General features: G+C 35.1%; 1 protein-coding gene across 2 annotated transcripts in view; it reads right to left on the reverse strand.

Moving 5' to 3' along the window:
• Nucleotides 1-25,777, reverse strand: part of zranb3 (zinc finger, RAN-binding domain containing 3) — a 62,851-nt gene extending 37,074 nt beyond the window's left edge. Inside the window, exons 1-8 of one of the 2 annotated variants that reach the window (XM_084415610.1) lie at nt 25,730-25,777; nt 25,378-25,504; nt 25,080-25,234; nt 10,784-10,802; nt 10,522-10,700; nt 7,191-7,422; nt 3,581-3,666; nt 1,287-1,458 (exon numbers count right to left, since the gene is read on the reverse strand). In XM_084415610.1, coding sequence (XP_084271736.1) covers nt 1,287-1,458; nt 3,581-3,666; nt 7,191-7,422; nt 10,522-10,700; nt 10,784-10,802; nt 25,080-25,234; nt 25,378-25,380 — 846 coding nt within the window. In that variant the 5' untranslated portion in view covers nt 25,381-25,504; nt 25,730-25,777. Of the gene's footprint in view, nt 1-1,286; nt 1,459-3,580; nt 3,667-7,190; nt 7,423-10,521; nt 10,701-10,783; nt 10,803-25,079; nt 25,235-25,377; nt 25,515-25,729 lie in introns of both variants that reach the window. The other variant, XM_084415611.1, reaches the window with a different exon arrangement.
• Nucleotides 25,778-25,954: the final 177 nt, after the last annotated feature.

The following is a 25,954-nucleotide window of genomic DNA, read 5'->3' on the forward strand; positions in this document are numbered from 1 at the left end:
TCAGAGACAAGTGAGATGAAATGATAATTTGTGTTAATCGGATACTATTGCCTAGCAACAGGCACGGGGCGGTTATACTGGGGTAAATCACTATATTTATCTGCTATTGTTCTGTTAGTTCAGAGCAAGTGATGGAAAAAAGTGTAAAGGAGAAAGAGAGAGACAGCAGAAAAACTACTTGGAATGGATGATATCAATGCCATTTCTAACATAAGAAACTGCTAATTGTATTTGTTTGTTCTTTCGCCTGTTGTTTTTTTAATGTAACCTTTGTTGTTTTTCTTTTATTCAAGTGTTTTGCGAACTATTTTTAGATTTAAGGTGTTAATTTAATTACTAGTAAAATTAATGTATACATAAAAAACGATTCAGGGATGATAATTTCTTATGTTATTTTCTTTTTTCTTTACTTTTATTCAAATGTTTCCTTCTGACTATTTTTAGATTTAAAGTATTATTAATTTAATTTATGTATAAATAAATAAAAAAATCATAAATTAATTTTTTTTTTTTACTTTCATAAAGTAATCTTTTTATTTATTGTTTTTAAGTTTTTAACTATTTTTAGATTTAAGGTATTTTTACTAGGTATAATTTCTAGACAAAATATTTTATTTTATTTTATGCAAGTGAAATTATTATATAAAATGTTTTATCAAATTCTTAAAAATGTTTTTGCAAACATTAATGTTTTAATCATAAATTTTGTTTTATGCAAGTTTTTACTTAGATTCAAGGTATTATTACTTGAAGCAATAGAAAAATAATGAATACATTAAAAAAATTATATTTAAATTTTTTATTTTTATTATTATTATTATTTAGTTATTATTAGAATTACTAGTAAAAATTCATGTCTAAAAGTAAAATCATAAATTAAATTATAAACATAATTATTATTGGGGCTATCAACTCTGTTAGTTTAACTATTCAGAAATTCTATTTTTTTATGTTTTGTTTTATGCAAGTTTTTCTTTAGATTTAAGTTATTATTAGAATTACTAGTAAAAATTCATGAATAAAAGTAAAATCATAAATTAAATGATAAAATTATAATTATTATTGGGGCTATTAACTGTGTTAGTTTAATACTATAAAAATGTAATATTGGTTACTTTGATAAATACCATGCCACTAACTTCCAAGATAACCATGATATAAAAAAAAACAACAACAAAAAAACATATGTATTAGCATGGCACATATTCATGAACATAACTTTTTATATTCTGAACTGTGAAGCTGTGGGAACTTGAGAACCTTGTTTTGAAACGTTCACTGCATACCTTGGCGGCATCTTTAGGAAGGTCGAAGGGAATTCGCTGGCGTATTTTGGGTGGCAGTTGAGTCAGCACCTGATTCTTGAGTCTACGAATCATAATCTCACTCAGACGTTGGTGTAACTCGTCCAAATGAGAAGCGCCACGACAGTCCCACTGCCGTCTGGCCCCGAAAAACCTGCACAAGAAAACCCACAGGCATTTTACTTGCACTTCTGCTGGATAGATCCACCTCATTTCACCACAATCCTCAGACATTATCATTGTAATGAGACCTTTTCGGTCCTAAATGTGTGTGTGTACGAGCGATTTAATTATGAATATTTTATGTTTACTGCTGCATATACGAATGATTGACAGGAACTTGTGGGCACGCTTTCGAGTGGCAGAGCTTTTTACTCGGTAGATTAATTTGTACTCGGAGACCCTTGTGTGAATCGCTGTCGTTTCATTTCTCCACTGTAGATTTGATAAGAAGAACAGGGGAACAAATCTCCTCTCAGATGTTCTGAACACCTCTCATCTTCATGACAACTCATATTTTAGCTTCACATTAATGTTTCTACTACACACACATAAACAAATCATAGCTCTGAACCAAAACCTAGGCAGCTGTCTACATTTCAAAGCATCATAGAGTTGTGTTACAAGTGTAACATCTATTTAAAAAGGTATTTACATTGTCTTTTAGGGATGCACCGATATGAAAATGTTGCCCGATAACCGATAATTCTTTAGATTTGAAAGCCGATAACCGATATATTGGCCGATAAATCTAAATTCACATTTTTGAATAATTTTTGAGAGCCCAATTACAAAAACAAAAGTCTCACCATCAAAATCAATGTCGCAAGCACACAATTATAATGTTCTCATAATAACTTTATGTTATCTATATGACAGACTTGGGCTGCACGTTGCACTTAACTGTATTTTTCTTTTTTGAAGTGATTCCAATCATATTTTAAACCATCATGGTGAACATCTGAAGTGTCTCAGCTGAAGGAAATAATACATTATTTATCGGCTTTAATATATCGGCCAAATAAAATTTTGGGGGCGGATAATGATAACATTAAAAATGAACATATATCGCCCGATAACGATATAGTGGCCGATTTATCGTGCAACCCTATTTTCTTTACCAATTGTCAAGCAAGTGTCACATGTATACTTCGAGAAAACAATCCCAGAATGCACTGTGATAAGACTAGTTAAAAAATATCTAAGATGGAAGTTGACAAGTCAATTTCATGAAATACTGAAAAACATGAAAAAATATATAATTAACATAAATAATGATGGAAAAATCATAGGATGGAACAAAATTGGCAGAACTTAAAAGATTTCCACACAACTAAATCTTTGAAAAAATATTTAACTCTATTGTTATCAGTAATAGTAAATAATAATAATAATAATAAAATGGTGTGTAGATTTAGGCCCAATCCCAATTCTATTTTATGCCCCTTCGCCTACCCCTAACCCTTGAAACAGAGTGGCAAGGCGTAGGGGTGAAAATATTCCCCTAAGAAATGGGACACCACTACTACACGTCGTTGCTAGCTAAGTTACAGGAGATGCGGCAATGTTTATCACAAACTTCCAAGATGCCGTCGTCAGCTGTAGTCTTGCGTAGTACAGCTATTTTTTTGCATTTTTCTTCTGAAGTTCGCAGAAAACAACGGAGATGACGATATCTTCGACGCCTAACGCCAGAGCTTCTGGCGCGTCTGGAGGTCTTGCGGCGCGAATGAGGCGTTTAGCGCGGCGCGGTGGACGCGAATTCGCCTCATTCGTGCGTCCCACTTCGCTTCAAACTTTTGCTTTTTACACGCGTCATATTGTTAACGAATTTTAGCGATTTTTTTGCAACCGTTTATTTGAATAACATGACCGTAAATATGAACACAAGATTGAATGTGACATAAAGAAAATGACTATTGGCAGCCATGTTGCCTCTGTAGCCGGTGTATGCAGGTACATTTCTCATACCCCTTCGTTTTAAGTGTGGTCCCGAAAAATCTTCGTTTCAAGGGCTATCTGGCCCTTCCCCCTACCCCTACCCCTCCAACCAAAAGAGAATCGAGACAACCCTACCCCTTCACAGGAACGCGCAAAACGGAGGGGTAGGGCCAAGGGGTGAATTGGGATTGAGCCTTAGCGTCAAACAACTAGTTGCAAGTCTTTTAATTAAATAAATGTAGGAATGTTTACTGTTTGGATTGTGCATGGCATTGATGCTTTTTATTAATTTGTCATTTGAATTCTATATTGCGGAATAAAAGAAAAGTTTTTACTTGTAGTGTGCGTTGCAGTATTTTTTGGCATAGTCGCTCCAGGTTCCAAATCTCCGTGGATACAAAGCATCAATTTGCATGAAAAGCTGAAAGAGAGAGCAAGATGTCAAAACATCAAACAATATGACATCATAAATGTCATTTACAGAACTAACTTAACAGTAGCAACTACCAAATGGGAAAAAATACCATTAAAAAGAGGGAGATTTTCATAGTTCTGACCTTGGACCTTTGCAATCATGCGTTTATTGAAAATCGGTCAGCAGATTTCTGTTTATAGCGGGTGAAAATGAATACTCTTGCTGATTAAAGCTGATTAAATCAGGTATTAAGTTCATAAATTGCAAATGGGTTTCCTCTAAGAGAAAGTCTCACAGTGCCCATTATGCTCAGTAAGCATAAACTAAACAGCGGTTATCTTGATGAATTAAGAAAACACTGTCTTTCATAAGAAGTCCAGCAAGACGTTTCAGGGAAATTAGGGAAGCAATAGAGGATGAGACTCCCATAATATACACAACAAGGGTCATCTTGAGAGGTCTTTACATTTTTGTCCCGTGAACATTTTCAAGAAGGAAAATAGCAGCTCTCACAATATACTAGGAAAGTAAACAGAATGTAAAATGAAGCCTTTAGTATTGCCTTTGTGTAATGTATTGGTCAATTAACTGGCCGTCAGTGACTGGTAGTACAGCTTTAAAAAACAATTCAGAGTAAACACAATATATAATACGACATGAATGAAACCGAGGCTGTGAAGAGTGGAATTACAGTTTGTTCAGTGGGCCTCATTCATAAAACAAGCAGGATGAATTTCATATAAAATGTTCATGAAACCATTTTCGTCACTGTTGCACTGAACTGAATGAAAGACTTTACATAAAAAATGGTTTTATGAACCATTTACACAGAAATTCAGTCTGTTCTTAATTTTTGTTATGAATAATTTGCACAGATTTGTTCTACTCGTAAGAATAGTTTTTACAAATGATTTTTACATAATGGTTTTTTTCGTAAGAATGTTTTTTCGTAATGATTTGCGATTAGAATTCGTAATGGTTTTGAGAACGATTGGCACAAAGATTCGTTCCATTCTTGAGAATGGTTTCCCAAACAATTTGCAAATAAATTCGCTCTGCCCGTAAAAATGGTTTTATGAACATTTTGCACAAATTCACATTGCTCTTAAAAATGGTTCTGCAAACAAATTTGCTCTGCTTGTAAGAATGGTTTTGCAGAATAAGAAATTAATTCTGCACATAAGAATGTTTTTTTTTGCACAAATTATTTTTTGTAAGAATGGTTGTGCGAATGATTTGCAGAGAAATTCGCTCTGCCAGTAAGAATGGTTTTACGAACATTTTGCACAAATTCGCTTTGCCCTTAAGAATGGTTTTCCAAGCAATTTGCAAAGAAATTTGCTTAGCTTTTTAGGTTTTTTAAGCTTGTTAGGCTTTTTAAGTTACACTGTGTAATTTTTTAAGTTGATTCTTAGCAAAAACACTTTATTCTTTCAAAATGATATGTGCTCATTAATGTGTAATTACTTCTACCAACTAATCAAGTATTCTCGTAAGCGTAGAATCTGCCATTTAGAATACATACGAGCGAGTCGCTCGAATGGCGGCAGCCATGTTGCGCCTCCATCTTGAAAATACATTAGCCAAAGAGGGACATACCTGGACATTCAAGCTTCGCCTTTCGCGTTTTTACACTCAGTGGCACCGTGACGAATGCGAGGGGGAGATTACTCGCGACTGCCGGCAGATTTGAAATAATACGGCCACCGTAGGAGTTAAAACGCCCTCGGAATGGGAGGGGCTAGAAAGTAATATTCAGTTGGTAGTCATAAACAATTTCACCGCTAGATGGGAGAAAATCCTACACAGTGTAGCTTTAAGAATGATTTTCCGAAGTTTACACAAATTTGTTCTGCTTGTAAGAATGGTTTTGCGAAAAATTTGCTAAGAAATTTATTCTGCCCATTATTCAGGTTTTATAAACATTTTGCACAAAATCCACTCTGCTTGTAAAAATGGTTTTAAGAACATTTACACAAATTCACTCTTCTCCTAACAATGGTTTTACGTATCGATTAGTAAGACTTGATTAACAAACAATTTAAAGAGAATTTCAACTAGAAATAACAACAAAAACTTTTTTTTTTAACTAAGTCAACATCTATGCATGCAACAACACGACATATTGTTGAATTATAATTTTTGTAAGCCTCAAATTAAATGCCCAAAAATAAATAAATAGGAAAATTCGGTTACACTTCATTTTAAGGTGCCATTGTTACAGTGTAATTATATATTTAAGTACTGAGTAATATTAAGCAACTACATGTACTTACTATAGGGTTAGGGTTGGATTAGGATTTGGTTGAGGGTTAGTTGCATGTAATTATGCATAATTTACGGTAATTACTATGGTAAGTACATGTAACATATATGTAACAAGGACACCGTAAAATAAAGTGTTACCGAAAATTCAATGCCCTTGTTTTCGGTTCACCAGAAATATATAGAAAACGTATTTTCAATGTTTCTGCAGCTAAACGATTGACATCCATGTGCAGAACAATGTGACTTATTATTGTACCATCATTTTTATTGTTTCAATTTAAATACAGTGTCCATCCCGTTTAGAATCTATTAGAATTCAGAGGCCTGATTCTTGTGGTTCTAAAACTACCATGAATAAAGATTAGGACATGAAAGCAAAGAGACAGACAATGTAAAAGAGAAGGCGATTGGGCAAAAACACTAAAGAGAGAGAGGAAGAGAGACAGGAACAGAGCGAGACAGTGCGAGGACAAGGGTGTTTGTGCAAACTACAAATATTGCTGGCACACCTCTGGACAGAGTAATAACAGCAGAGATGAGCGTTGTGCTTTTGAGACCTCAGAAAGATAGCTCTCTCTCTCTTTTCCTTCTCATTCAGAGCTGTGGCTCTAAAATCACTTAAAATCCCCTCTTTTTTCCTCACATCACCCCTTGGTATTGATATTCCCCCTCAATAGAGGTCACTGGGTTAAATAAACACCCACGGCCAGCGTAATATCGTAGCAAACAGAACAAGGTGGACAAAACCCACATGAAATGGGATGTCACTGGTGCCAAATTACCGGGCTGTGTCGTACAAAAGGATAAACGTTGAAAACGATCTCTTGTTTGATTGATTAATTTAATTTCGCTGCGAGTGGCTCATTAGACCAGCGAGATAGTAACTGCGTGACAAATTCCAAGCTGTCACTTTAAAAAAGAAATGGGAACGACTTCACATGTTTATTTCTCACGTAAACTCACGTGCCGAACAGGGAACTTCATTTAATAACCCGATCCTTTTATAGTGTGAAGTAGTACAATGGTAAAATAAATGATTTTAATAACTTAAGTGATAATATTCAGGGGGGAAACTTATCAAAACTTTTAGTTATTATCGTACTTGCAATTTTGCGGGACATGAGCGATGACTGGAGGATGGGAAATATGTCAGCTAATGACAAGATCTCCTCCTGGTTTAGCTCAAACAAAACCGTGCTGCATATTACCAAATGGCTTAATAAATCAAAGCAAATGACAAACAGATTTGGAGGAAACCGTACCTCCTCTGGTCTGCCCAGCGCCGGGGTGCCAGTTAGAAGGATGGCACGCTTGGCGTTCTGAATGATTGGCACCAGTATTTTACTACGAGCTGCGTTGCGAGATTTCAGGTAGTGGGATTCATCCACCAGGATGACGCCGAAACGTTGCTTGTTCAGGGCCTCCAGCAGGGGGCGTGCGTCTGTCGTGAGCAGCCCGTATCCCAGTATTGTCACTTTGCTAGTGCTGATACTCCTGAAAAAAAAAAAAAAAAAAATTCAAATGTACAACGGATTTATATTCCCTTCCTCAATAACTACCTGGTCTTTTTGTGTAAGAGTCATCAATGCATGTAACACTAAAAAAACAAAATGGCAGGTCTCCATCTCTAAAACAAGTTTCTGATGATGGTGACGGATGCAGGAAAAATAATATTAACCAATAATATCATGGTTAAATTTTCACAATTCAATCTGATTAAATCAAGTCCCACCCGGTTCCATTTAGAAAATGTCACATTACAAAAATTGCATAGTGAATGTATGTCTGTTGTCTTTAAAGACTTTTATACACAATATCAGAAAACAATGAGTTTTCAGCTAAGAGCAATTTACTAAACAATATCTAATTTTATTTACTGTAATATTGAATAACTTTGTAAAAAAAAAATTGGATTTATGTATGATTAAAACGTTTACATTTATACATTTTAGCCTCACAGCATCCTTTATTGCAGACTGTTTTAAAAACACCAGACGTACTTGGAAATGCGTCAAGTTACAGACATTTTGAGGATTCCGTTGTAAAATTCGCTTTTATACACAATATATACAAGGTAAGCTCAAATTTAATCTCCATGTTGATGTTTACAAAAACTTAGCTTGCTTCTAAAAACGAACGGGCAAAAATGCCTCAAAATACCGTTGAGTTGGCCAAACGAGCTTTGGCAAAAAAAATCTAAAATAACTATAAACGAATCTGGTCAGTTTGCACGTTGCATTACTTTCTGGCAGCGGCTATTTGCACAAAGTGAAAATAGCATATTTTCTTAGCGACGGATGCAATTTACACTTAGTTTAAATAGCAATAGATACTATACAGCAAGTGAAATTAGCGATATATTCTATTTACACATTTATAAATGTAAATAGTACTTAGATGTTATTTATACTTATAAATAGTGGCAGATACTATTTGCACCTCAGTGTTGTTGTACATTAAACAGTATGCAATAATAATATAGAGTGTAAATGATGCTGCCTTATTGGGACAATAAAGCATTCCCTACACCTACCCCTAACCAAAAAAAAAAAAAAAAAACCTTATTAATAAACTCACATTAGACACTATATTCACTTTTCGAATATTTTCCTAATTTTTCATTGAAAATAACTGCCTTTCCGATCTGATATTTGATGGGGAAAAGGAGTAGAGCAAGTTCGGCGAATTCGAAAACGGGTCGATTCGCCTCAAAACGTTCTTCCACGCGCCTTACCTACTATTGCTACTGGTGACAATCCCGTGTCTTGGGCAGAGTTAGTGTAAATAGCCTCTGCCAACTACTGTTTTGTCTAAAACAAAACCAATATTTGCTCAAACACACTAGCAAGTCGTAACTTACAAATCCGTCACAACAGAAACTGTGCACACGTAGACATATTTATAATAGTTTAAATTATTCGTGTTTTTATTGGAGCCACAAGGTCGTAAAAGCATTTTACAATCTTTAGCCTCACGGTTTTCGGTTACAGACTGTGTAAAGACGCCCAGCCGTACACTAAGAGGAAATGATGTTTGTGCACTATGAGCCATTAGAGTTAAAATATCATTCACCATGCTGACAGGCCTTCATCAAGCTCGGAGGGAGATGTTGCCATGGTAATGACTTTACAGGTCGGCTCAACCTCGGGCCAGAATTCTCAGGGTAAACAGAGCAATTTGTGAGCCTCTTTTTAGAAGCGTCAATAACAGGCAAAAAGACAACATGACCCTCTGACTGCATGGGCTGTACAATCAATCCCAGCATCCTCTGTGGAAGGGAAGAGCAGCTCTCATAAGCTCTCTCTGTATCCTAAGATAGAGCTAAAGTATTCTTCACGGAAGATTCCAAGCCGTAAAAAGGCGAGATAAGTTAGGATTTGTTTAATATCTCTCCGGGGAGGTGATTTGATTTCATACGTCTGCGGTGTAATTTGTATTGAGGTGTAATTTTGTAGTCACTGAACAGATTTGACTTCTGTTTTGTATTTCCACAGGCTGAAAATCTGCAAGAATGGTGTTCATAACTTTCTAAAGCTACTCATAAAAATGTGTCACACAAAGAGGAGGGGAGAAAAGAAATCAAGAGATTTCTTCCTAACTTTTCCGGAGGCTTCTTCAAAGTCAGACTCGGTCATAAATTTCATGAATCAATTTTGCCACTATGATTAAACTCACACACAGTCTGAAAGAATCAATCTTTCATTTTGAGCAAAAAAATCTCTCGGCCACCAGCGCAGACGTTCCCTAGTACGGTCCACTGGATCCCAATGAATTACGAACCGATGTGTCAGGGACTGCAAAACAAACTTAAACGATCGATTGCCCAAGATGCCCACTGGGTGTTTGAACGTAGCAAACATTTACAAGGCATTACATTTTCTCCACTTTAACAACATTAAGATGTTCATGCGATTAGTATTTAATATTTAGATTATATGTTAATCTGCTGTTTTTAAGAAGATTACCAGATGTTTGGACAAAAATAAAACACTTAAAATTAGGGCTGTCAAAAGATTAATCGCGATTAATCGCATCCAAAATAAAAGTTTGTGTTTACATAATATATGTGTGTGTACTGTGTATAATTATTTTGTATATATAAATACACACACATGCATGTTTATATTTAAGAAATATTTGCATACATATACTGTATATATTTATATATAATTTATATTATATATAAATATAATTTTTTTATATATAAATTACACATTTTTCTTAAATATATACAAGCATGTGTGTGTGTATTGATATATACAAAATAATTATACACAGTACACACACATATATTATGTAAACACAAACTTTTATTTTGGATGCGATTAATCGCGATTAATCTTTTGACAGCCCTACTTAAAATACAATGCAATGTTTTCCTGATGGTGTGCGCTTAGCAAATAGTTAATTACATGAATTAATAAATACAAATAATCATTTATTAAAAATTTTAAATCGTTCAATTAAATATTAAGTATAAATCACTTAAGATGTTAACGCCAAGAATGAATTTCTCAATGGAGAAAATAAATGTGATTGTCATTTCACTTCCTTTCCAACTGATGTACTCTATTGAACTTGAAGTTGTCGTACATTGTATCGGTCTTGCTCTCCACCAAGTTGATGTCTCTGGGGTCGAGTTCAGGGAGCCACTTCTCCAGCTCTTCAATCCAAGGGTATTTGAGAGATGAAGGTACCACGATGAGCAGAGGCCATTCCTGTTTGAAGATATACGCCACGGAAATGGCCTGGATCGTCTTTCCCAACCCCATCTGATGGCAAAAATGGTGAGTGGTCTCAGGAGTCTCTGGGAAAACGAATTGGATCAGAGTAGAGAAAAGCAAATTGCTCTTACCTCATCTGCAATCATACACCTGCAAAAGAGAAATGAAAACTAATAAGGCATATCGAACTCACGCTTTCAGAGTTCAGTGACGTTGACCTACCAGAACATCTTCAAGTCGTTCTCGAAATAATTACCCTCTGTATCACGTTTTTAATTTCTTCCCTAAACCGATGTCCGGAGAGGCACGTATTGATCCAGGCAATATTGTGAAAGCTGGGCTTCCTAGCCAGTGCACATTGCTCAATATAATTTCCCGCACACCTGAACTCGACGACCAATTTCACACTGGCGGCCAGACAGCTTGGAAAAACTCAATCCCGAAGCAGAGCCGTGTGGAGCCCTAGTGCAGCATACAGGGGTTTATTTAAAACGGCCATTCATTTTAGACCCCAATAAACAACTAATATAGGCCTTGAATCAATCAAGCTGCTCCTCTAAATTAAATTTAGCCAACATCCTGAGCTCAGCATGTTGTCGTTGAAGATATAAACCGCTTGATTCCTAATCAAAGCAGCAACAAAAAGATCCATATTGTACACTTTCATAGCCTTACGTTTTTCATTTAAAAATAGTCAACAAAAATGTGAAGAATGTGACCATTTTACACCCGCTCCATAACCCTTAGAATTAAAGCCGACTTTATTGTATTACCTCAACATTATACTTTCAAATATTTAGAACAATTTCAATAAATATGAAATCAAATGTTCAAATATAACATTATTTGAAAATATTAAATAAATATTGAAGAGTTTAAGTATAAAAAGATTTATACAAAGTATAAAAACAATTACAAATATGAAAATAGAATATTTAAAATATTTGTACTTTCATTTAAAACATTTTTTTTATCTTATTTGCTTTTAAATCAAATAATCACAATACAATACTAAAGTGTTTATAATAAAGATAACAGGAAAAAGATTCTTATTCCTTTTAAATAAAATAAAATAATTAAATTACAATTATTAGATTCAACATAGAATTTATTACACATAAATGTCTTGTGGAAGTCAATGGTAACCAAAACATAATCAACATTCTTCATAATATCTTCTTTTATGTTCAGCCAAAGAAAAAAAAAGTCAGACAGGTTAGAAATGACATGAGCCTGAGTAAATGTAAATAAACAGAATTTTTCAATTCAAATTTTTGGGTGAATTATCCCTTTAATTGTTTTTTTATTAATATGGATATATGAAATTATACTCTGAATAACTGTCAGTAGGTTGTAAATGTCTAAATGAGTAATTGAGTCATTCATTTACTCATTCAATTAGTTCAAACGTCTGATTCATTCAGGAATGAACTAAATGGCTCTCTTTATGAATGGGCCTTTGAATCACTGGTTCACCCGATTGATTCGCTCAAAACGCGGATTCATTCAGAAATGAGACACACAACAGTTCTGTTCTGGCTTTAAAGGTAATATTTTGTTGGTAAAATTGAGCAAAAACAGTAAATATTGAGTTTAAAATATAACAATATTAACTTCTTATGTATTGACCTGTTGAGTAAAATCAATATCACATTTGCACTCATGCTATTGGGGACAGAAACATCACTCGTGTGATATTGCTTAACTATCATATGAGATAAATATAAGATAAAAATCTCTTACAGGGGTATTTTTTCCACAATCTTTAATTTTAGGGGCATTTATGGCCTTTAAATCAACAGCCCATATATATATTATTTATAAGGGCTGTTGACTTGTGAATTTTTTTTATATATATATATATATATATATATTATTACATCTCTGCATAGTACACTTGTTCAAAAGAAAATAACATAAAAGTGTTTTATGAACATCTTGTATATAATTTCATCTCCTGCCTGGTGTTTAGTGTATGATAAATCTGCTAAGATCTAAAACTTCCTCGAATGCCACCTGAAGATAGATGCAAATAAATATGGTAAAACAGCCCACAACATTTGTCTATATCCTGGTGATACCAGTAAGAAAGCAAAGCATCAAGACTTTTCTCATTTCCGTTCCTGAAATGTCACAGTGCTCCGCGAGTCGCCCGTATCCATTGTTCAAACAGCGGATCTACTCATTAGAGGGGAGATGTTTCCTCTTTTTCATCTCACTTTCTTTCTTTCTTTCTTTTTTTTTTTTTAAAGTAATGCCGAGAGACACTGATCTTCTGTGGATTCTTTCAGGGGAAAAAATTTAATTGCTCATGCGTCAGGCAATGTTCAAGGATTTACTGGGAAGAAGTGAAGCAGATACACGCAGGGCTACAAAATGAAAGAGCTTTGCATCTTTTTTTGTTTTTTGTTTTGTTTTATTTACTCTTTTTGGTTTATTAATGCGGATTCCAGCAACGCCTCGGTTGGCGATGACGTACGGGATGGTCATTATAAACGTGCTCCCTTGACAGCAGCGCATTTAGCTAATGCTGATGCGAAATTTGCATACAGTGTACAAATACAGCGCATTTTCCAAACAATACACAGAAGTCTAATGCAGCAAAATGGATTGTAACGATTTTAGAAACAAATCCATCTTAATTGATTCATTGATACAAACAAAAAGTATCAAGTATTAGTGGGGTTTTTTTGGACATCATAGTACATCATGTTGAAAGTACTAGAATTGTTGTTCTATTATGAAAGCAACATATTGTGACAATACCTTTTTGTATAATGAATTAATATAAATACTACTACTACTACTACTACTGATAATAATAATAATATGAATAATAGGGGTGTAACAATATATCGTGTCACAATATATCGCAATACAAAAATGCAACAATATGTATTGTGTATATTTCACCCAAAATAAAAATTACTGTGTGAGAAAAATTTAGTTTTAGTCTCAGTACTACATTAAACTACTAAATATAATGTATAATAATGCAATGAGGGAATATTTGTGGGTCCTGGTCATGTCAAATGTCTTATGTTACCAGTAAACACTACATTATTTTGAATATATCTAGTCTGTGAAAGAGTGCAAGCATATTCATCTAATTCTGTATTTTCAGCTTCAGAATCATCAATATTTTTATTCTAGTCTTACTATTGTCCTGTGCATTGGGTTTCCAGCACCAAGTCCAAGCCTGTTCATTTACACACACAAAGTAATATCAAATTAAGGATTTTAATAAACAGTAAATTTTTTGTTAACCTTTAATCATGTCTTGGAGTATGGCAATAATATCGTATCGTGAGTTTAGTATCGTGATATGTATCGAATCGTGACATGAGGGTATCGTTACACCCCTAATGAATAATAATAAATGTGTGTATGTGTACACACACACACATAATATACATATATATATATATATATATATAAATGTGAAAATGAACAAAAATGCCAATTCCTTTTTTTAAATAAATGAATAAATAATAATAAATGAAATAATATAATACATTTTTAAATATACTGAAAATAAACAAAAAGTACAATGGCATTAGTGTGTTTTTTGAAAATGATAGTCTAGAATCTCTATAGAATTTCTTTGTTTTTAAATAGTAAAACTCCTAAGGGTTTTGGTTTATTTCCAGGGTCAAACCCCACTAAAACAGCATTATATATAAAGGTACCATAGTATTAATGTCACTGCATTTTGAAAGGGCACAAATACTATTACTAAAGGTAATAAGGCATAAAAGTAAGCTAATTTAACCTTATGATATTTTTTATCAGTATCGATAACAGAATAAAGTGACCTCTTGAAATGTCTAGGAGCGACAGAAGAGCAAATAAAGATAAAGAGGTGAGAGACAGAGAGATAGAGAGAGACAGCTATGATGGCCATTTCATCTTGTTTTCTCCTCCCTTACTGTGAAAGGATGATTAACAGCCTCTGTCCTGCCGGTGGGGTTTTATTTTTTCTTGCCTTCAAATTGTTGGAGCACTTGCTAGCGCTGTGTAATGCGCTCTCACACGCCTCGAGTGGCTCTCAGGTGTGTGTGTGTGTGTGTGCCGTTTCACACATTAATCACTGTTCTTTAAATAACGGCGCTTGCAACCGATGCACCGCTGTGTCCTGAAGGATGGCCCCGTCTGATTTGCCTGTCAACAACACCGTGAACTTAATTCGTGCATGTTTTTAAATGTTACTGCTTCAGCTTGTGAAGTTTCCTAATTCACAATCGTGAAAATATATCAAAGCTAACCAACAAATCCAACTAGTCAAATGTTAAAATGTATATTCAGCACATCCTTAATACCTTCTCAAGGAATTTTAAACCTACAGTCCATTCACACCTGCTGTTTTTTTGCTTGAGTCATTGCCCCTGACATGAAGGCCACCGACAGAACTAGTAAAGACAACTTAATTTGCACTAATTCGCTTTGTTATTCCACTTTCATTACAAGCCTAATATTGAATAATCTCTTAATCTTCCTCCATGCCTTCATTTGCACTTCTGATGCAATTATAAGCGGCCGTACAGTATCACTTCTTTGCAAGCCTTCATCTCAGATCAATATCTATCGATCGTCTCGGCCACGGCGCTCGATACAGAGACAGATATAGCTTGGCTCCTGTGTGGCACATGGTGGCTGATGGTGTAGCGCTTTGATTGGTGGTTCAGAGTTCAGGGCTCATTAAACCGCAGTAATTGTGTCAGCACGGCGTATGCTAATCCGCCCTCGCATAGCATTTCATCATCCAATATGATGAATTAACATGTAGTCGTAGTCCATACGCTGGTGCATTACGGCTTTATTAGCATCTTTGACGTGAGGGTGTTGCGCGTTAGCACGCCGTTGATAAAAGTGGGTTTCTAGCTCTTGTGACGCACAGAGAACAAAATTAGCATAATGCTAATCTGTGGAGAAAAATCTTAAAATAAACAACAATAATACACGCTGTACCAGTATAACCAGTCTAGATGACTTCTACCACTGTAGAAATGCTTTGTTTTTACTTTTATGAACACCTGAATGTTACTACAGTAAAACCGTGGTAAGACTTAGCATTAGCCCCCACTGTAAACAAAAAACGACATTTAAAGAGTTAGTTCACCCATAATTTACTCAAGCCATCCTAGGTGTATATAGCTTTCTTCTTTCAGCCAAACACAATCGGAGTTATATAAAAAAAATGGGAGAGAATGGTATCTTAGTTTTTGAAGCCCAAAAAAGTACATCCATCCATAATAAAAGTAATCCATACAGCTCCAGGGGTTAATAAAGGCCTTCTAAAGCAAAGTGATGGGTTTTTGTTAGAAAAATATCCATAATTATAACTTTATTTTGGTAACGTCTGTCCGCATGTTCGCGAGAGAGTCAAGTTCCGGCCTATGACGTAGGATGTAGGAGTAGAGTAAGCTTAGTTGAGAGTAGACGCCTCTCGCGGTTCAAACAAGAGCTGGGCAACGAACTCAAGCTCCTCCGACATTTCTCTTTAAAAATTGTCGTTTTAGACTTCTAATTTGTGACCGGTGTTGCTCTATCCTCTGCGCTTCCTCGTTCGTCAATACGCCATACGTCGCGTCAGAGGTCACTCTTCCGCCGGAACTAGACTCGCATACGACCGCTACCGGAAAGCCAGTTTTTCTTACAAAAAGGCATCACTGCGCTTTAGAAAGCCTTTATTAACCCACTGGAGCCGTATGGATGGATTTTATGATTGATGGATGCGCTTTTTGGGGCTTTTGGATACCATTCACTCCCATTATAAAGCTTGGAAGAGTCAGGATATTTATTAATATAACTCTGATTGGTTTTGGCTGAAAAGTCATATACACCTAGGATGGCTTAAAGGTTAGTAGATTATAGATCCTTTAACTTTTTTTTATTTCTGAAGAAAAAAGATGCAAAAACCATGCTAACACGTTGCTATGCGATTGCAAAGGTTTTTTGAATGGTTGCTAGGGTGTTTTGGGTGGTTGCTAGGTGCTTGTTTTGATCAAAAGAGCTCACTCCTAAGTCTTTATATTATTCTGATCTTTTGTGTCTATTTTACCAGACGAAATTCTTCGTGTAATCTCTTAGAAAAGCAATGAGAAATGAGACAAAAAGCTGTTTGAATGAGATCCCAAATTAATTCACTATATGATTTTACAGTAGTAACAATAATTGACTATTTTAGAGTAAACTGTGGTTACCACAGTGATTTTTCATAATCTATAGCCTTAGATCTAATACTTCAAGTAATGGCTGCCGTTCACCTTTTGTGCTTTCAAGATATGAAAGCAACCACGGATATCTATCTTCTCGACTGGTAACAAGCCGCTGATGAAATCTTGCTATAAACAGCACAGCGCAGCTTAAAACACTGCATCATCTGAGCAAGTATCGTGTCTCAGTGTGTGGTTTGGCTGTGCTGTAACAAAAAAAGAAGCAATTCTGTTTCAAGGGGATTATTGAATTGCAGAGAGAGAGGTGGGAGATAAAGAGAGAGAAAAAACGGAAATCAATGGTTTAGAAAACACAGAGTGGTTGTATTCTATTACATGAGGGGCACATCTACTCCAACCGCAAGGTAAAGATTCACACGATTAAACGAAACAGACTCTCCAAACACGTAAACAAACACAAACACCACTAAATACTTCCACTTCCTGCCTCAGTTCTCAGTGGCCGCAACTGTACGCCACCAAGTACGACAAATCTGTAGTCTCGCGACTGAAGACAACCAAAGGTTTTATATAAATACCTTCCTAATCAAAGTGACATGTCTCATGTCTGAATTAACAACCTGACACTGAAAACAACCGATTTTACTTCAGAATTTCTGAATGAAATATGGATATTCCAATAATCATGTGTGAAGGAGGATAACAATATGATGTGACACTTAACTTCAACATAAGCAAAAAAAAAAAAAAAAAAAAACCGAGGTATGATCTGATATTAAACTAATAAGTAAAATGCTCAAAAAGAGGTCTAGTTCCGGCGGAAGAGTGACCTCTGACCCCACGCAACTAGATGTGTTATAGTTTATAAAGTTATAAATATGGATATTTTTCTTGCAAAAACATTGCTTCGCTTCAGAAGGACTTTATTATACATCGAATTACTCTGTTGAAGATGTAATTAATTCCAAGCAATTCATTACTTTCTTAGAGTAACTTACCAACACTGCTGGTTACTTTAAGTATTTTTATCGTAATCTATTGCCATTGTTCAAATACTTCAAGACAAGGCAGTTAAAAGTGACACACTTCATTCGGATAAACAACCTGACACTAAAAACAACATGGAAAAACGGTTTGTTTAGACCAAACCAATTTGCAACCAACTTTACTTCTGAAATTCTGAATTAAACTAGGACAGTCCAATAATTGGTGGGGAAGAGGATAACGAGGTATGATCTGACATTAAACTTTGACATTAGTGAGAAACGAATAAATAAAACGCTCAAAAAGAACGTGCCAACGTTAAGTCAACGTTAAATAAACCCTTGGAGCAAATATCAATTAACTGTTTCAGCGTCGGCGCTGCTCGCAAATTATCCACGTTAATGAGATTTTCTCTTAAGTCAGTCAAGTCTAATATGAAAAGTAAACAGTAACTAACCACCTTCATTTCCCACGGCAAAAAACATTAAATGAAAAGTGGCTAGTCATTGGAGATGACACACAGCCGTGTGGACGCCTGTCCTGATTCATTAGACTGTAGGTGGAGAGTCTCTGTACGGATAAAGTAATTACAGTTGAGGATTTCTGGGGTTATTGGCTGGAGTGGAGATTACATATTTAATTAGAGAGCAATTATCTGGGGCCATAATACGCATACTAACTGATTAGCGGGATCAAAGCGCTACACAAGGGGAAATTAATCGCTAAATTAGATTCAAGAACAAAAAACAAAGGACGAACCACACGCCCGTTCGGATAAAGCGATAGCTTCATAGAGGTGACTGATGTTGGCTTCATGGCTTGATGTCGTAACTTCTAAGCTCTTTCTGTTATTAATAATGTCTAGATTCAACAGAGAGCACAGGACACTGAACAGAGACACAGCATCCAAATTAATGAATATTAAATCTTTTGAATCCTATTGAATCTTAACTTAAAGTGCCTCCGAGTGGAAAGTTACATTTAGAATGATATACACTACCGTTCAAAAGTTTGGGGTCAGCAAGATATTATTTTATGGAAAGAAATTAATATTTGATTTATTGGTTATTCATACTTTTGAACTTTCTATTTATCAAAGAATCCTGAAAATATATTTTCACATATTAAGCAGCACAACTGTTCTTGAGTTTCTTGAGCATCAAATCAGCATATATTAGAATTATTTCTGAAGGATCATGTGACACTGAAGACTGGAGTAATGATGCAGAAAATTCAGCTTTGCATCACAGGAATAACAATTATTTTAAATGGTAAAAAAAAAAAAAAAAAATCCACAATATTACTGTTTTACTGTATTTTTGATCAAATAAATGCAGACTTGATTTGAGACTTAAACATTTAATAATACACTTTACTTTCCATAGACCTATTTGACTTTTTGATTGTCAAAAAGACATTATATATAAAATTGCATTAAAAATGCAAGAGAATTAAAAGTAAAACTGGAAAAAGTCACATGACAACACAGCGATAATCATTTTATCCAATATTAGATTGCAAAACAACTTTGCATAAGTATAATATCACAAATAATAACATGTGTTTGTATTTGTTGTATTCTAATAACCATTTTGTTATTGCCAAAGTGCACAAATAAGAATTAAAAATCGGTTGCAACCTATCAAAGAATCCTGAAAAAAAAAAAAAAAAGCAATATTGGTAAATATTTTCTATTATTTGAAACGTCTACATTACATAATGTTTAACACGCTATTTTTACTGCATTGTAGTCACATAACTTCATCCAGATATTTTAAATTCATTAAAAAAAAATTTTGTATGTAAAAAAAATGGAAGGTCAAGTCGAGCGAGTTGCATCATGGGATATGGTACTCACACCGTTTTCAGATCATCAAACCATCTAATGTTAAACAAAGAGAATTAAAGTGAAGAAAATGATATTTATTTATGGAAGAGAGTTATCCATCAGCAGCTGGCACTGTGCGAAACCGTACCTGTCTAGTTAAAGAGGAAATTAGTGTCGGCCCACTGAATACAGTCAGACTTGATTACAGTCAATAAAAGCTTGTTTATTCTGCAGCCAGATGCACCAGACCCCATAAAGGAAGAAAACACTTAGAATAATACCTTTACAATTATTAACGGTTTTCTTAACTTAAGGATCAGCAACAAACACATTACGCCAAATCCGTCAGTGTGGAAAGTGGGAAATTGTGTTCGAGTGTTTTCTAGAGCTGTTTGTTCAATAATACATTCAATAAAAGATGCATTATTTATGAGAGCTAAAAGAAAACAAAACATCTGTCTGTCTGTGGATGTAAAAATACACAAAAACAAAAGGTTTTGGTTATCGACAAGTGCATAAAATGTTGTTTTGTTTTTTAAATGGCACAATAAAATTCTTATCAGCTTTGCTCATAAATATAATAGTCATCAGTTAATATATATATTTTTAAAGGGATGTAAGAATAAAAGTAAATATTCTAAAAATGTATATTTATTTGTACGTTTAATACTATGTTGTAACGTTCATTTTTTAATACGTCCCAATTCGTGTACTTATGCACTGTTCTATGACATTTTTAAGTATAGATAGTGCGAGTAGTGGGTTCACACTGAAAATTCCAAAAATAAATCTTTAAAAACTCGGATGATGCACTAAATTAACAGAAAAAAACGAAGTGTGGAATGTTGGACAATTCATACACTCGAATCGACTATTACATATTGTTGCATGTAAATTACATAGCGGGTGGGAGGGGCTATCAGATTCCAATGAAAAAAATAACCGTATAAAATTCGCACATTACACAGATGAGTACATAGTGCATAAGTACATAGAGTATAGTGTACTGTATAGTGTGTCCTTTGGGACAAAACTCTCGACTTTTTGTTTCCTGTTTCCTTGGTTTCTAGAAAGATCTCATTTGTTGTCATGGCAACTCATTGAATGATTGATTTGTTTCACCTGTTCCTTGCTTTAGCCTTTTGCTCAGTTTCAGTTGATCTTGGACCGTTCTCGTCTTTGTTTACATTGATGTTTTAGCTTATTGTTATACTCCAGCGTTCTAACATTTACATTTTACATGTATTCATTTAGCAGACGCTTTTATCCAAAGCGACTTACAAATGAAAACAATAGAAGCAGTTAAACTAACAATAGGCAAGTGCTATGACCCTTCGCAGTTTAATCTAACGCAGTACATGTATTTTTTATTTTTTTTTATAAATAGATATAGAATAGAAGAGAAAGTGTTAGTATTAATGGATCAAGTGCTGCCGAAAAAGATGTGTCTTCAGCCATTTCTTGAAAATAAAATATGATTATTTATGGAAGTTTAAAGAACAGCTGCCAGTTTGTGGATGTAAAAAATTGTAAAAATACACATAAGTTTGGGTTATCAATAAGTGCATAAAATATATATATATGCTCATGAATATAATAATCATCAGTTAATAAATATTTTTATATTCTAAAAAAGTAAACAAATAAAACAAATAAACACCACACACTATTAAAACACAAATACATAGTTATAGTTATTTTTATACTTTTTGTTATCAATATAATTTTTGTTAAAACTTTTGTTATTCTGATATATATATATATATATATATATATATATAATATATACACATATATATATACACATATATACTTTATTTTGAAATAGCAAAAAATATTTTTCTATGGGTTTTGTTCATTATTATAATCCGATCAGTAATTGGCTATGTTTTGTTCTCTCCCTTAAATAAAGTTATTGAACAAATTGAAAAAATAAATAAATCTGTAACTACATCCATCCCATCAGCCACTGTGACTCCTTTGGGATTCTGACATATCCGTCCCGCTGAATGTCTGCCTAATTAAGTGACTGACCCTGTCTGCACCAAACAGAACTCTGTGTGTCCTGCCATCGATCCGGGACCCCTCGGCAGAGTCGACTAACTGACCCTGTCTGACCCAGAACATTGATTGACAGATCTGGAGTAAATTAGATTCTCACCTGCTTAAGTCAGGCACAGGTTAAGAGATAGAATGACAGACAGACATAGAGTGAAATATAAAGAGAGCTGTTCTGTTTCTAGATACCAGATGCAACAATACCAAGTTTATAAGAAACACAGGGGTACAAAAGGTATACATACGCTGATGAGCCAAAACATTATGACCATCTGCCTAATATGCTGTTGGTCCTCTGCGTGCTGCCAAAACAGCGCCTCCCACCGAGGCACGGACTCTACAAGAGCCCTGAAGTTGTCCTGTGGTTTCTGGCACCAAGACGTTAGCAGAATATCCTTCAAGACGAAGTGGACCAAATTTGTTGGTCCAGCGCATCCCAAAGATGCTCAATTGGATTGAGATCTGGGGAATTTGGAGGCCAGGGCAACATCTTGAACTCTTCATCAAGTTCCTCAAACCATTCTTGAACAATGGGTGCTTCTCAATACTCAAATTGATGCTTCCTTGTTTCCTCAAGCCTGTGACCTGAAAACCGATTGAACTCAGCCATCTTGAATGACATCCCAATTCTCTAATTGCACCGCGAGGAGGCGAGGAATGAGGAGCGAGGAAGCTTCACACACAGGTGTATCCTTCCCTCGCATCCTAAGGGGGTGGAGCTGAGACATGGGGAAAGGAACCGAGGAAAGGAAACAAGGATGCACTAATAAGACATGAGAAGCACCCAATGTGTGCAGTGTGGCAAGGTGCATTATCCTGCTGAAAGAGGCCGCTTCCATCAGGGAACACCACTGTCATGAAGGGGTGTACCTGGTCTGCAACAACTTTAGGTAAGTGGCACGTGTCAAATTTACGTCCACATGAATGGCCGGACCCAGGATTGCCCACAGCATCACACTCCTTTCCACAGTGCATTCTGGTGCCATCACTTCCCCAGGAAAACGGCGCACACGTCCATGTGAAAAAGAAAACGGGACTCAACGGACCGGGCAAATTCTTCCACATGTCCAGTCCTGATGCTCACTTGACCATTGTAGGCGCTTTCGACACATTCCCCCCATAACCATCATTAAAATTGTTTGTGGCTTGTTCCACAGTAGGCCTTCTGTTGGCTCAGACTAATGAGCCTTGGGCGCCCAACACCCTGTCGCCGGTTTGTGGTTTGTCCCTCCTGGGACACTGTTGGTATTCTCACCACTGCCGACCGGGATCAACCCACAAGTCTTGCCGTTTCAGAGATCCTCTGACCCAGTTGCCTTGCCATAACAATTTTGCCCTTATCAAAGTCGCTCCTGCCCATTTCTCCTGCATTGTAGTGCACTGTCTGTTTACTATCTAATCTACCCAGACCTTAATATGTGGCCTTGTTAGGAGATGATCAATAATATCCGCTGAACCTGTGACTGCTCATGATGCTTTGGCTCATCAGTGTAAATGTTATGATATTAGTGGTTAAGATTTTGAGAACAAAACACCTAAAATATCCATTTACTAAGCAAAATAATTCATTTTGAAATAAAAACATTTATCCTTCTGCTTCCTGACTTTCAAAAGTTATGATTTAATCTTGACCAAATAGTCTTTGCAGTAATGATATTGAAGCAATAGACCATCTTTTCATGTCTTATCATAAATAAATCTGACAAGTAGGTTTTTGAGTGGATTAAAAAATGGTTCATTTGTTTTTGTTTTTAGAAATATTATTTCAGTACTTGAAACTATATATTGATTATTCCAAAATTCTTTGTTTATAAAGCCAATCAATTTTCAATTTTAAAGGGATAGTTCACTTTGAAATTAATTTTTGATATGTTTTAGCTTACCTCAAGGGCATCCAAGATGTAGGTGTCTTTTTTTCCGCAGTAGTTTCAATTTTGATATTTTTAGGTCAAACCGTTCTTGTCTGTCAGTCATATAATGCAGGTCTGTGGTCACTGTCTCAAAACTCAAGCACAGAGTCCAAATTAAAACAATTCCCCATCGTCCAAATGAAACAATTCCCCATCATAAGTACACATTGATGGCCTAAGACACGAAACGAGCGGTTTGTGTGAGAAAACGAACAGTATTTATATAGTTTTTAGCTCTTGAAAACAGCACACGTCCAAATGATCTGACGGCGCGGGCGAGTATAGATGTATACATAGATGTCGCCTTGGCTACGGTTTCGTTCCAATGAACTGCAGTAGCGAAGGCGACATCTAGTGTATACATCTATACCCGCATAGATATATACACTAGATGTCGCTTTGCTACGGTTTCGTTCCAATGAACTGCAGTAGCCAAGGCGACATCTATGTATACATCTATACTCGCCCGCGCCGTCAGACCATTTGGACGTGTGCTGTTTTCAAGAGCTAAAAACTATATAAATACTGTTCGTTTTCTCACACAAACCGCTCGTTTCGTGTCTTAGGCCATCAATGTGTACTTATGATGGGGAATTGTTTAATTTGGACGATGGGGAATTGTTTTAATTTGGACTCTGTGCTTGTGGTTTGAGACAGTGACCATAGACCTGCATTATATGACTGACAGACAAGAACGGTTTGACCTAAAAATATCAAAATTGAAACTACTGCGGAAACAAAGACACCTACATCTTGGATGCCCTTGAGGTAAGCTAAAACATATCAAAAATTAATTTCAAAGTGAACTATCCCTTTAACTGGTGAACTGGAATTAAATATTAGTTCATTAATATTTATGAAAAATAATAATGTGGCTAAATTATTGAGATGATTGAATATTGTAGGAATTACCTTTTTTTTTTTTTACTTGTTTTATTATTATTATTTATTTAGATTTATTTAATTATTTTTGATGCATGAAAATATTTACACTACAGGTCAAAATTTTGGAATAATTGCGTTTTTAAAGGTTTTTTATATGCTCAACAAGGTTGCATTTCTTAATCATAAACACAGTAAAAGCAGTAAGATTGTGAAATATTATTACAATTTAAAATAACTGTTTTGAATATAGTTAAAAATGTACAAAATTTACATAAATTCAGCCATGGTGAGCAGAAGAGAATTCTTTCAAAATCATTACATGATTTTTACATGAATGTATGTGTATATATATATGTATGCGTTTGAGATTTGTCTTAACATTTCATTTATTTGTATCGAAAGATGTACATTTATGTTATACAAGTGCCACTCGTTTCTAACGTCCAAGTTTATATCTTGTTTGGCTAATTTGTTGTATATTGATACACGTCGGAATAAAGAAAAGAACAGAATTGGACATCAAGATGAAAAAATGTGTTATGAGCAAAAACAAAACAAAAGGCATAGATTAATATATATAACTGACCGTCCATCCATTGATAGGGCAAAACAGACACCCTCTCTCTGGAAGGGCATCAGCTTTTCCTGCAGTTTCTGTGGAAGGAGTTGAAGTGCATCCTTGCCATGTAGGGAACCCCCCTCTGGACCTCTTTTGACTTCACTTCTCGTTGTTTTCATTCTCTGTATATTACAAATACATGCAGTCAGATTCATACAATTAAATGAGATGCATTGTGGTTTGTTGTTTACTAAATTACACACATTAAGAAAACAAAACAAATACATCAAAATATAATACAGCAGCATTACTTTTTCACACTCACCATGAGACGGTCACTTCGGAATTCCTACAGCCATGATTTGACATTTCGCGGCAATACAGTGAGTTGCGTCACAAAACACGCTGTGCGTCATATCCGCGCGACGAGTGGCAATTTGCTGGAAATGAAACTATATATATCTGTAGTCAAAATAATGTTATTTTTGTTTTGTTACTGAAAATATTTTGGCATATAAGACATTTTACTACCAACTAACGCTTAATTAAGTGTGTCTGGCGACTTCAAATGTGTTTGTTTAAGAAGTTAAGGTGCCTCGATGTTCTACTATTTTTTAAACAGTCAAAAGTGCATTTTTAATCAAATATAGTGAGTTTTAAGAGTAAATGTCACTCACTGAGTTTCTTTCACCCTTCTGTGGATCTTAGAAATGTATACAAAACCTAGAGCGGAGAAGAGTAGAAACATAGCAGTACTTCCGGGACGTGAGTCCTGATCACTGATTGGTTAATCTCGTGTCACGTGGCATTAAGATTCAAAAGAAAAAGTTTACACTTTCAATAAATTCAATAAGAAAAATTACATATTTACTATTATTAATGTTTAGTTTATGAATTATGAC

The sequence above is a fragment of the Rutilus rutilus genome (genome assembly GCF_951802725.1).
Source record: "Rutilus rutilus genome assembly, chromosome: 8".
Taxonomy (NCBI): domain Eukaryota; kingdom Metazoa; phylum Chordata; class Actinopteri; order Cypriniformes; family Leuciscidae; genus Rutilus; species Rutilus rutilus.